This window comes from Leuciscus leuciscus (genome assembly GCF_965113295.1).
Source record: "Leuciscus leuciscus genome assembly, chromosome: 13".
Classification (NCBI taxonomy): domain Eukaryota; kingdom Metazoa; phylum Chordata; class Actinopteri; order Cypriniformes; family Leuciscidae; genus Leuciscus; species Leuciscus leuciscus.
Genome location: NC_138737.1, coordinates 17,122,435 through 17,136,748, shown reverse-complemented (window position 1 = coordinate 17,136,748; position 14,314 = coordinate 17,122,435). Strand labels below are relative to the sequence as shown.

At 38.9% G+C, this 14,314-nt stretch overlaps 1 protein-coding gene across 5 annotated transcripts in view; it reads right to left on the bottom strand.

Moving 5' to 3' along the window:
• The window catches only part of grid2 (glutamate receptor, ionotropic, delta 2), a 438,477-nt gene that overhangs the window by 93,339 nt on the left and 330,824 nt on the right, over positions 1-14,314 (bottom strand). For all 5 annotated transcript variants that reach the window (XR_014211127.1, XR_014211128.1, XM_082188355.1 and 2 more), the window contains one exon: positions 3,143-3,340. Coding sequence is in view for 3 of the 5 variants with exons in the window: in XM_082188355.1 (XP_082044481.1) it covers positions 3,143-3,340 (198 nt within the window). In the remaining 2 variants the exon portion in view is untranslated. The remainder of the gene's footprint in view (positions 1-3,142; positions 3,341-14,314) is intronic.

Sequence of the window (14,314 nt, the reverse complement as noted above, 5' to 3'; positions counted from 1 at the left end):
TCCCATATAAAAAAAAAAAGAAAAAAAAAATCAGCTTAGTGACAGACAATAATTTGCATTATGTTGAATCAGTAAATGTGCAAATACACAGCACATACTGTAGCCTCCTCATTGTCCCCAATCACAATATAAATAAATAAACTTCCTCTAGTGAATCCTGAGGTAACACTGTCTGCTGCCAAAAACTAAAATTGTTTCTAAGGCTTTTAAATGCAACACATCTAATTTGTCTTCTTTTTCTTATTTGGCAGTTCTGGAAATTATTGTGACTAGGTGCGCACAGCAGCGCTGAGATTAGATGAGACCTCTGCAGCCTCAGAGAGTTCCTGTCAAGAGACATTACCATCGGCAGAACAAAGGCATGTCATTATCATAGGGCGAGAGCCAGAGTCACCTGTCTGACTCCCATTAACCCGCCTGGCCACCTTCAGAGATCAGAGACCCCACAGGACCTCTGTATTTGAGCAGGGTTAGAGAAGCATCCGGCGGCCAGATCACTTCACAAGTATTAATCCACACAACAAGTGCTCCTCTGATTGTCTCGACCTAGAAACTTGGTAGTACCAGACTGCCTGCTATATAACAAGAGCCTGACAAATGACACTTTCACAATAGAGAATACCTAAAATGAGAACAGAATAGATGCAGCGTTAGTATGCTAGTGATACACCTAATAAAAAGCTAGTGAACTAACTTTATTGATGAATTATGCCAAAATTGAAAGGATCATAAAAAGAAAATGTCTGTGATCTTTGAAGATGAGACTTTGATGTTCTTTTTCTTTCAAGTTCAGTAATTGCATCAATCAGCTACACTAATTCAACAGCAAACAATACAAGATATATGTTTTAAACTGCCCTTGGAGGTGTCGAATGAAAAAACTAAAGTTACGGTATTGTAATGTAGTCATCATTTGAGGACCAAAGAGACATATAATCCATAATGCCTTTAATATTCATCCATTGTTAACTGTATTATAATTACAGTTACTTGACATGAAAGCATTGTATTTATGAAACACTTTGGTTGTGTGATTTGTAGTACTTGTCTATTTGTCTATTGTACCAAGTCAATTGCAAATTGACTTGGAAATTGAATTGAAAAAAAATGACCTTTTGATGAGCTGTCTAAGGAGAATACTAAGAGCTTTGAAAATTCACCACTTATTTTGTGAAAATAGTGCCAAAAAAAAAGTGTATTGTCAAGTGCTGGCTTTATAAAACATCTAAAAGCAAAAAACAAAACAAACAAACAAACAAACAAAAAATAAAAAAGCAGTTCAGCGTTTTCAACAAATGGGCACTTCTTTACACAAGCATAGCTGACAGGACTCTAGAGAGCAGCTTCTAACACACTCTGATGATTTGTTAGATCAGTGAATTAACAATCTACACTTGTGTAAGAAGAAAGAAGACATGTACAAAACATAATCACTACATCCTGATTTTACGCCACCACACACAATTAACTCACAGCTGACTGAATCTACTAATTTCATGGACTGCCAAATAAACAAAAGCTTAGAAAAGCAGAAATGGTCATATATTCATATATGATTGATCATTTTGTTTTAAGTACCAAAGTAAGTAAAACAGTAATATTTGTGAAATATTACTACAATTTAAAATAATTATTTTCTATTTTAAAATTGAATTTATTGATGTGATGGCAAAGCTAATTTATTTAAAATGTTTATTTTTAAATTGTTCATTTATTTATATATATACTGTGTGTCCACACACACACACACACGCACACACACACACACACACGCACACACACACACACACACGCACACACACACACACACACACACACACACACACACACACACACACACACACACACACACACACACACACACACACACACACACACACACACACACACACACACACGTTGGCATTTGTTGTTTATGGGAAGTCTCCATAGGCGTAATGATTTTTATACTGTACAAACTATATTCTATCCTCTTACACTAACACTCTAGTACTGGAGAACTCGTGCCAATCCCTAGAATTTATTTGAAATAGAATGTTTTTGTAACAATGTAAAGTTTTCACTGTCACTTCAGTCATCAATTTAACTCATTCTTCCAGAATATTATTAATTATTAGAAAGTTATTTTTTACTTCAACAAAAAAAGAAGAAAAAAAATCTTACTGACCCCAAACTTTTGAACAATTTTATAAAGTGATGGTTGTTTCCTCTGTAATGCCCTGTCCTGTAGTATCATGTCATAACAGCCTTTTTTACATGATTAGAACACAAAAAGCAAACGAAAAATCAAAAAACTCTATCATGAAAGCACACAGATGTGAAGTTGCTGGAAAACAATGTGTCAACAGAGACCGTTACAATGGGATTAGAGCTCCTTCATATTTTCCTTGTGTTTTGGTCTATCTCTCTGGAAATGAAGATAAGCGGCAGTACACTGTGGCTCATGTTTCCGTTTCCCTGACAGAACAGTGGTGAGGAATATTCTCAGCACAGGAAGCAGTAGGGATGGAGGTGTGTCGCAGACCTGAAAAAGCTGTGGAATGGAAAGCAGCGGGATGTTTGGAGTAATGGCCCTGAAAATGTGTATCTGACCTCTTACTGCTGTGAGATTTGCCTTTTGTTTATCTGCCAGCGGACAACATTTCAGTATGAGGTTTTCCCCCTCATTCGCATGTAAGTAATCTGTGCTCTTCTTTATCAAAGCAGTGCAGACTGTTTGGGAATACCAGGGAAAATGAAAAGCCCAAGATAGTTTGAGAAAGCCAAAGGAAAGCACATAAATCTGCGGCATTCAGCCAGACTGTATTATGTTAGTCATATCAAAGGCAGTGCTGACCGCGCTAAAATAATTCTGCATCATTAAATGGGTTTGAAATAGTTCTTTGAGCTTTAAATGTATTAACACTTGAAATACTGTCTTTCGTATATATAATATGTGCACTAGTTGATTATGGATACAGCTAAAATAGCCAAATTTGTTATTATAAGGGGTGTCGACATAGTTTTGGCCATGTAATGTATATACAAATTTAAGGCTAGAGTTGGGCAGCATTTATAATTAAATTTTAAAAAAGTCAGTCATAGACAAGTAGTAGACAGACAGACAGATTTTGATAGATTTTGATTTTGATAAAAATCTTACCTTAGAAACCAGTTCTCCAATAAGACCATTCCAGGACCCATCACCCTGCTGGCTGCCATATTTGTGATCAGGGGCCACGTAGATCTCATATTTGAAACCAAGGTAGTTGGCGAGAGCGTCCAGCACGTCGATTGAGAACCCCTGGTACTTCTTAGGTTTCCCAAGCACATTTTCTGAGACCATCACAAATGGTTCTTCCTGGAATGAGCAATAGCAAAAAAAATATTATTTCAGGTTATAAAGGGACTAAATCATCTAGCTAAAAGCAACAAAAACAGTTGCAGAGGATGGATTAAAACGCACACACACACAATAGTCCAATGGTAATGCCTACGGACATTGAGGTAAGTGAGGGCACCGGTTTTAGAGTCACAGCTTGACGTTCATGATTCTGAGGGTGGCAGATCCATTCCTGGAGCTGACACATGTGTTTACCTGAAGCAGACGCATAAGCTCCTACAGCGGCTTAGCTAATGCTCATAATTTGATTTTATTTTCAGCAGGAGGCAATGTCACTTGGCTTTAACCTCCCCTTATGAGCTGTGGCATAATTCAGAGAAGAAAAAAAAAGTCAGGCAGGAATTAGTGCCATGTCAAATCCAATCAAGAGTAATGTGAGGAAAGTAAATATGTATAGCTTTGGTTTTAGGATAGTTGAGTGAATCTTTACAGAAAATATAGGAGATGCTAAGAGGTGCTTATTTGTTTGAGGATCTGGGCTGGCCTTACAAAAGATACAGGTTTAAACTTCAGCCAGAGAAGAACTGAAAGTGACCCAGGGAAAGGATATAGTGAATATCACACAGCACGTCTTTATTTTAGTTTGGTCCCTTTTACACCAGGACAAGATCGGCCTTAACAGCACTTCCCCAATTGAGACCTGGTCATTTATTAGCATTTCGTCACAATGTAATCATACTATGAGTAATTAAAGTTTCTCCAGCGATTTGCATAGTTCCCTTCAAACATTTCAAATCAGTTCTGAATTTCTTGGAATGCAAATGTAGGCAATATGCTCTGAAATAACAATAATAATAAAAAGTAATATTCAATATGGGGTCTGAACAAACCATTCTCTCTCAGTGCTAAATTAAGATTCACATTTATCAAACATTCCTTAACTTGATGGTGCTTGTCAGTCATACAATATTCATAGTGGGTTCTGACAGACTCATAAGATCCCTAATGCTCAATTAGGGATTTAAGGTTTTACTGTGCTCACATCAAAGAAATTAAGTCTTTACGAGAAGGATTTTAAATTAAAAATATATACCCGGATTTTCACTCATCATACAAGCATTAGCTCTGCCTATGGCTGAAGAAACCATTCTTCTGAAGCAGCGAGACCGACCGCCATTTGAATTGATTAGTCGTTCTCCACTGAGAAAGATGAACGGAGTCTCCAAGGATCTCCAAAACCAGCTTGGCAGACTATTGTGGAGGTGGATATGATGCGATTTGGATTTAGTCTGAGCTTGGGGCCTACTGGTGTTTCATAAAAGGTCTACAAACATTGTCATACACTGCCAAACTGGCTCTGGAGAGTTCCTGAAGGTCACACAGAGAAAATACTGATTTTTATAAGGAGGAAGTTTAGAGAGAGACTCTATGTGAGCAGTGGAAATGTCGTCAGTAATGCTGACAGCTGTTGCATCGAATTGTGAAAAAATTCTCAAGGACAAGCTACAGTAGTTCCCACAATTAGAAGCACGGCAGAGATATATGTAACCCTGTCAGTTGAACTGACTCGTAGTCGTACAGAGGAGAAGGAGGTGTAACAAATCTTTTTGTGGTGGGGTAGAATGACCAGTTTTTATGGTAGAGTATATGGTGAGGGATTTTCTGAAAACAGGAGGCTCCTAAAAGAAGGACTCTTCAAGACCAACTTGAGGACCACAACACTAGGTTCTTAAGAGTAACATAAAAAAATTCAACACTAAAAATTACAAAGGGGGAAGTCTTCTCCCTCTTCAACCCCAGATTCAAATATCACTGTGAACATGCCTTTCCTTTCCCTTTAACATCATCAAGTCTAAGTAGTTGAATCCATAGTTTACTGGAAATCACAAATCAGAAGCTTTTTTGTTAAAGGGGTCCCTATTATGCCCTTTTACAAAGTCTTGATTTTGTTTTGGGGGTATACTAGAATATGTTTTAATGCTTGATTGTTCAAAAAACACATTATTTTTCACATATTTTACATGATTACTGCTCCTCTCTTCCCAGTCTGGTTGAACACGTTGTTTTCGATGAAGCCCCCCCTTCTGAAATACGAAATGTGCTGTGATTGGTTAGCTGGCCCAGTGTGTTGTGATTAGCAGCACTTAGCGTGAGTTCAGGATATTTCACGCCCCTTAATAACTGCGAGCTCTACTGAGATGTAAATATTAACAATGGCGTCAATTTCAAACCATTTTGAGCCCGATTCAGACTTTGACAACGTTAACGAACAAGAGGATCATGCTGAACAGATTTCAAGCACGGGCTCTGCAATCACGGATTTCACAGGACGTTTCAGAGTGGTGTATTTTTTGGGGGGAATTTTCATATAGATACGATGTTATCGATCACAAAATCATGGATAATTTTCCTAAGGGGCGGTGAACAGTCTTACAAAAGCGCTTACAAAGCTAAAGTAAACACTACATCAATACTGTAATGTTAGTAAGCAGGCTAGCGGAGGCAAAGCTTTGCCCTTCGTTTATCATAGATATCATAGCAACTACATAAAACTTATACTTGGAGCTGTTAACAGAAAACACAACTACAAATAATAAGACATACCGTATTTTCCGGACTATAAGTCACACTTTTTTTCATAGTTTGGTTGGTCCTGCGACTTATATTCAGGTGCGACTTATATATCAAAATTAATTCACACTGAGATGAACCAAGAGAAAACATTACCGTCTACAGCCGCGAGAGGGCGCTCTAGTTGTCGGAGTTGTTCAAAAGCGACACCAAGGATGAAGAAAATGATGTGGAATGAGATCGCGGGAGCTTGGTGAACTTGTTTACTGGTAACTTGCTTGTTGGACTCGCTGGCTTATGTTAATTTAGCCTATTCAGCCTCCCAGGTATATGTTCTTTATGCTATTGTGTAGCTGAATAACTGTTAATGTGTTGCATTAACATACCGGACACCTATTCAGCCTGTTGTTCTGTGTAGTTGAATAACTTGCCTTTCCAGATTAAATGTCTTGGATTTTGTGAAATTAATTTCTAAATAAATGCGACTTATATATGTTTTTTTCCTCTTCATGACGCATTTTTTGACTGATGCGACTTATACTCCGAAGCGACTTATAGTCCGGAAAATACGGTACTTACAAGTTGTGATCCCATAAACAACAGATTGTCCCGACAAAATGGGAATGGCTACGTCTTTCAGGAGAAGCTTTTGTGCATATAGCCTGCATTGTACTCTGTCTGTTTGCTGTTCTCTGTAAAATGTGCAGCGCACAGACAAACGTTGAGGTTACAATCTTCAGGAAAAGTGTTAAAAAGAAATTTAACCTCTCTAAGTTTGTCAGCCTTAGGACAAACTTTTTCTGGGGTGGAAAAAACAGTGACAACGCTCTTCATCTTCTCTAATGCAGCTCAACCAGGCCTCGCCAACTTCTTTGCGTATTCTGTGGCCGTGGGAGTATTGAAAAAACATGCATTTATGAAGAAATAAATTAGATTGTTTATTTGCACTGCAACAGATTTCTAAACTCTAGCTGAGCACAATCTTGCAAAGTCGAAAGTTGGAGGAGCTCAACTTAGCAAGGAGCTTTCACAGGCCTGAATGGCTGCATTCAACACACAGCTGCTAGCTGAAGGCCGATGACCAACCATTTGAGAACAGCAAAGTCAAGTCAAGCCAAGCCACCTTTATTTATAAAGCGCATTATACAATACAGTTTGTTTCAAAGCAGCTTTACAGTGATAGTTCAATGTTCAGATCTGTTGTAAAGATCAATTATTAAATTAGTTCATTTCAACAATAAAGCAGTTCTGCAAAAAATTATGTCATCGTCCAGCTCAGTTCAGTTCTCATACAACAGTGTCAGTACAGTCAGAACGATAATATTGTTGAATATTAAGAGTCCCCAACTAAGCAAGCCAGAGGCGACAGTGGCAAGGAACCCAAACTCAATCAGGTGACAGAATGGAGAAAAAAACCTTGGGAGAAACCAGGCTCAGTCGGAGGGCCAGTTCTCCTCTGGCCAACTAACGAACACAGTGTCATTATGATTCATCACGCCGGTATGGAGCCGAAGCTTGCCATAGGGTCTGTGCGGAGGACCTGCCTGGTTCTTGTGGTCTCTGCTGAGGACCTGTGCCGGTGACTGTCATGTCGACAAGGCCTTCACAGGGGATCGTCTAGTAGACACGGTCTCTGCTGACATTCAGCGCTGCGTTGTGGTCGTGTCTAGGTGCAGCAAACATCTTCCTCTTTCCATTCCATTGCAATCCAATACCACGGTAGTGTGGCACCAGCGGCCCAGTGAAAATAATAGCCTGCTGTTTATTTTTCATATTCTCTTAAACAAATCCCTATTGATGTCTGAAGTGTTTCTGGGAATATGTCAGGCAGATTTATCATGGAAGGAGCGTTATTGACTGCATGCAGCCTTCACATTAAACCAGCGCTTTCTAATCCTCACCAGACCCCCCTCGCTCAATAAGCTATTAGAGGAAGTGAGGATATGCATGCCAACTCGCACTATAGCCACGAGGTGCCATCTATCAGACCTCCCTCTGAGGGGCTTGTGCAAGACCCTGCTAGATTATCCCGGACCACTCGGCCATCAGCACGATCTGAAGAATATCTGTAGCACTTAGACTAGGGGCAAAAGCACAGCGACAATGACCCTTTTAACAGGATTCCTCCAATATCGTTTTTTATCTACATTGAGATGAAGCCTTGCTCTTATTGAGCTGGCCTAGAAGGGGTACGGCTCCCCACACTTGTGTTCAACCCATGTTGCATTGATTCCCTCCCTCATTATACAGCCATTCCTTCCACCCAACTGCACACGCAGTGGTTCAAATTCACACTGATCTTGTGGACAATCTCTACTTTGGAAATCGATAGAAGACATGGAGCAAAGGTGATGCAACAATATTACTTACATTAGCATCATCCTGTGTTCTTCAAGTGTTATTGCTGTGGGCATGCATTTGGGTCGATGATGTGACGATCTATTATTTTATTCAACTCTACATTAAAAACCTATACAAATATTTCACAATATTATGGTTTTTACTAGCCTGGCTAACGTCAGACCTCTTTCTCTTTGAGACGTGGTCTGGGAACCACATGTTAATTTTCTCGTATTTGAGGCGTGGTTTACGAATGCCAAGAGCCGTTTATTGGGCGCTACAAATGTCCATCAAATGCGCCTGTACGTAGCTCATAGCCAATCGCTTCAATTATACCAGATGACTTATGTGGAGCGACAGATATTCAACGAAGAAGACGACGATGGGTCAGAGATTTATGTGTACACCAGATCCTGCACGGGTCCGATTTTGTAAATCCGCACCCGACCCGTTTTCCGACAGCAGCACTAATTAAAATCTGCACCCGAAATAAAATCAGTTTAGACTATCACATTATAGACACACTTAACGTTACAAAAAATTGTATTGCCAGGTCATACAGAAGTTATAACGACAATTAACACAAGGACAACTTCAGCCGAAGCTGTCAAAAGGCCGATACATGAAGAACATGGCTAACGTTACCACAAAACTGAGTAGCCTTATAACATTTTACCAATCTTACAGTCGCGGCTACAACACTATAAGCCACGCAATTTCGTCTAGCCTGCATCTGACCATTTTGGGTTCAAACACGCCCTGCACACCACACATACTTAACAGTGTTAAATATGAAAAATACCGTTCGATAGAACTGCTTTGTTACCACAGTTTCTGCGTGCTTCCTCAGGGATGAAGTTCCACATTTGCGGCTATCCAACACGAAAATGTTTGCAGCAAAGCCTTTCACAATATTTTCTTCAGATAACTCCAAATTTCTCCCACACACTGGACTTGATTTTTGATGACGTATTGTCGACAACTTTACAATCTCCACTAGCTATTCTTTTCTTCAACTCCTCAGCATCCATCTCGACGACTGCAAGCAGATCGCGCGCGCGGATATGATGAATTTTTAAAAGTGAAAGTAGCCTAGGTAACGTTATAGATCATGGGAGGGCGTGGCGCGTCAGCACAAATAAACTGATGTGGATTTTAAATTATTTTATCAACTTGAAATACAGGCATATTTTTGTAGATGTGTTCCTAAAAATATGCATATATTTTTACGTCTGTCATGTTGGATCCATAGATATAAACAAACTGCTTCGGTGTGTCGCATAGATGTCGTCATCGTCTTGCTGCTCCCTCCCCGTTCTGTGATTGGTTCCCTAGCTGAGGCGAAAATCTGGTCCATGGAATCCATGCTGACTAGCAGCGTGAATAAAATCGCGCTGTGCTCAAGGCAGCATGGGGAAACCCAGGCTAGGTTTTTACTGTATGTTTCTTAAAATAAATGCAGCCTTGGTAATCATAAGAGACTTCTTATATATGTATATATATATATATATATATATATATATACATACACACTACTGTGCAAAAGTCTTATGGCGCGTTCACACCGACATGATTTCAATGTTAAGTCAATGCAAAGACGCGTTACGCGCGTAAAAAATTCCTGCGGCGCGAATGAGGCGTAGAGCGCGGCGCGGTAGACGCGAATACGCCTCATTCGCGCGTCAAGTTCGCGCGAATAACGCGAATTGAGCGTCTGGCGCGTTAAGCGCGTTACGGGCGAATGATTTTATTAGTGCTATTTGTGCATTCACGCGTTTGACACGAATTCGCGTCTGCCGCCCGAGTTGAAAAATCTGAACTTCTGCGTCAATTCGCGCCGCGTTAACCAATCAGGAGCCTGCTTGCTGCTGTCACGTGGTGAAGTGACAGTTTATAATGTTATTTTATGTTTGGCCTCAATAAATTATTTTGTAATATGACTAAAATGCACAAAGCAAATCTTTCACATAAAAACTCGATTTCAATATATGAGAGATACTCATTTTGTATTGAATGCTATTTATTCCATATCTATTCTAGATTATATGAAACATTATTATTCTAATGTAAAGACAACAAACACAATTTAGTGTATAAAAACAAAAATCACAGGACAGGTTTCACTTTTGGAGGCTGGCTCCATTTATTATCAAAACAAAAATAAATGACAGATTAGGTGGGTGCGGGCGAGGGTGAACCTCGCGCCGGGCTGTAGAGCGCGGGCTCGACAGGCAGCGACCACTCGAGGCCGAGGCCTTATACGGCCTACGCTGTCCTCGTCAGCGTCCTCACCGTTAGGTCCACCAAACCTAGCTCCTGGAGCAAATTGTGAAACTCCTGAAACCCTCCGGAGGGTCTGGTGGACCCGAGTACAGCGACGATGTCCCCTACGCAGCTGTTTCTGCTCTCCAGAGCATATACGAGCGGTGACTCTCTCGATTAATGCTAACGCTAATGCTCGATAAACATCTAAAAAAGATGGCCGCCAAAACTTTAACCTCTGACGCGCGTAAATTTCGCTTCAAACTTTTGTTTTTACGCGCGTTAGACACGCGAATTAACACAAAGTGGTCAAGCGTCAAACTAGACGCGGCAGGCGCGAATTTGACGCGCTATTCGCGTCCGGTGTGAACGCAGCATTAGGCACGTTAGTATTTTCTGTGTGTCAGTAGGAAATATCAGTTTACATTTCCAAACATTAATTTAGCCATTAATTGTAATAATGCAGTGAGATTTTATGGATGTACAAGGAGTCTGACAACAGCCAGTATATGCTCCACACGGATATCTGATCTCACCATCATCTAGTCTGTCTGTGATTACATTAAAAAACAGAAAAAACTGAGACAGACTGAATCCAGAAGAACTGCGTCAACGTCTCCAAGACGCCTGAAGAAACCTACTTGCAAAGCTACAGTACTGTAAAAAGTTTTAGGCACTTCTGTAAAAAACTTTTGCACACACACACACACACACACACACACACACACACACACACACACACACACACACACACACACATATATATATATATATATATATATATAGTATATTCCTATTAATTAATAAAGTAATGTACAGTATATATATATATATATATATATATATATATATACACACACATACATATACATCACTTGATTATTCATTTATATGAATATACTATATGACTTCAGTCTTCGCCCATCTTCTACAGACGTTCTGAAGATTCTCTCATGCATGCAGCTATGATCTACCGGTGAGTGAATCAAAAACATGTGTCATGGTGCATTGAGACAGGTTTCACGGCAGCTGTGTGTTTGTGTTCTCAATCAGTTTTTATGTTTGGAACAGCACCAGCGTTTCTCAGACAGGTAAAGGGCTGTCGGAGCTGGCACGTCACGTATCCTGACACGCTTGCCACTGGGGCAGCTGGGAGCAGTGGGGAGTTTAAGTTGCAAGGAGCCACCAACAGGGAGCATGCGCCTTCCCCATCCACCTGAAGGTTTACTTTACAAATGACAACATATCCCATGGTTCCAAGCTCCCTGCTTCCCTAACCATATGCTACACCACAAGGGTCTATGGAACTACCCTGGCACTCTTACTTCGCTTTTTCTACATTTTCTGATCTTAATACAATGTTTAAACTAGAAATTACAATTTTGCATGCAAAGACATTGCAGCTTCAGTTAGTCTCTATGGAAAAGAGGTAAATCAATGTTCGGCTGGAACACATATGAACTGCAAATTAAAGTCGTTATGTTATGTTATGTTATGTTATTATCCAGAAGTCTTTGAGCGAGGCAAAGACAAACTTTGTTTAATTCTTAGTAGACACAAGCTATGTTTCCATCAACACGTTTTTATCTGAATTATGTGATATCGAATGAAAAATGCCTTATGGAAACAGTCAAATTCGATTGAATTTCTTGAATATCGACTAAAATGAAATACGGTCGGTCTCATCGGATTTTATCTTGATCGATGTACGGTTTATGCGATAAACGCTGATGGAAACGTTATTTGCCGAATAAATAATGGACTGCGATTAAGTTTTAGGTCATTTTATGGGTACAACCCGCCACAAAAGAAGTAGTTTTAGTTTATTTCCACCCAGTTTGCACCCATTATATATACTGTCTGGTTTGCACACATGGCCGGTGTCAACAAAGTGGACAAACGAGGAGACGAGATACTTTTTGAATTTAATTTAACAGAAAAATAAAACGGCTATTATAGCAAAAATCTAAGAAATGCCATAATAGTCAAATAATGTCGCTATCAGCTGTCACATAAGCACCTAGAGTCCTGCAATGGGTTGGGTACCCGCATAAAAGTGGCTAAAACGGGTGGATTGTGACATTCCTAAAATTCACAGGCGGGGATGCGGGAGGATAATGAACTCCTTGCGGGCGGGTAGCGGATGAAAAATATGTGCAATATTTGTATGTCTAAATTGCCATTACACACTCGCAAATATGTGTTTTGGGCATCCTTAAAATATTCTTGTTTGCCGTTACCCGACCGATCCTGTCAATTTAGGACCGACCCAATAAATTTTTTCCCCCTTTTAGTCCGACCGACTGGCCGGTTGTAAACTTGCGTTAAGATCGACCGATTTTTTTTTTTTTTTTTTTACTCTTCAAACAACTAATACAAATTAAATAAAATAATATTAATTATATTTTAGTAGGCCTAAGTATTGTGTATATAAATTGCCCATAGCCTATATAGGCCTACAAATGTAGGCTACGCTCTTTCTTTTAAATAAAAACCCGTCAATCAAGCAAAATAATATTCAATGATTGTAGGGCAGGCTAATAAGCCTATGTTGTAGCCCAGTCATTAAAAAACTATTTAGTTTCATATTCATGTTTAAATAAAATTATATATATATATATATATATATATATATATATATATATATATTTTTTTTTTTTCATGTTGATTATATGAAAAGTGAAAAAAGCATGAATAAGATAAGATGATCCCGAATATCGGGAGACAAATGGAGTGGGCAGACATGATTTTGACCACTTTATTAAGTTTGTTTTTGTAGAAAGACTTTCTTTAACCCTCTGGGGACCAAGCTGTTTTTGGGGCCCTTGAGATGTTCTGACATGCTCTGACATTTGTGCTTTTTTCAGTTATTTATAAACATGTTAATGGCAAAGGTGTAAATTCACTCTATATAGCACAAACAGGCCTACCATAATATGCGAGCAACATGTATGTAGATGTTTGTATTTTTAAGAGAATAATGTTTATGCGTGGTTATTTAAAAAAATAAAAATGAAAGTTGCTGAAATAAGACCACAAAACTCATACAAAATATGTGCCCACAAGACTTTTGACTAATGGATGTTTTCTCTTGGAGTTCTAGCTTCAAAATTATGTGAAAATAGTCTTGCTTTATCGTTCACAAAAAAAAAATACATTGATTTAAATGGTGTAAAACAGGTTTTGCTTGGAAAGCCAATATGCGAGGGGGAGGAGTAGTTTACACCTTAGATTACCCAGTCCCACCCACTCTGCATAATGACTCTGCATAATTAGCCATTCATTCAGGTGTGACACTGACTGAGCCACAATGCAAGGACAAAATAGCCTATATATTTAGAAGAAGACTTATATTGACCATTTAAGATTTTGCTTACATCTTTCTTGTAAATATGTTTTGCTATTTTATTAAAAAGGTTACAATTACAACAATAATTACAATTTCAGCAATATTTCTGCAAAAAAAGTACTCTTTCTTTGTAAAAAAAAAAAAAAAAGATTATAGGCCTACATTTTATCATATGTATTCATTAGTTTGAATATAGCCAACATTGGAACATCTTAGTCTATGACTTTATTTTTGACAAAATAGTATTTTATATATATGAGCAGAAAAGCTTATTTGATGTGACAGTATATTCTACAGTAAAAACTGTACCCAAATCTAGTCAACAAAATGTTGTCTTTCATACTTCGCCTGACTGTAACGCAGTAACTGTAACTGTAAAAGCAGTTTATTCTTTCACACACAGACGCGCGATTCATATTTAGGCTAAACAGTCTTTACAAATATGTACCCTTCATTCATCTCACAGAAAC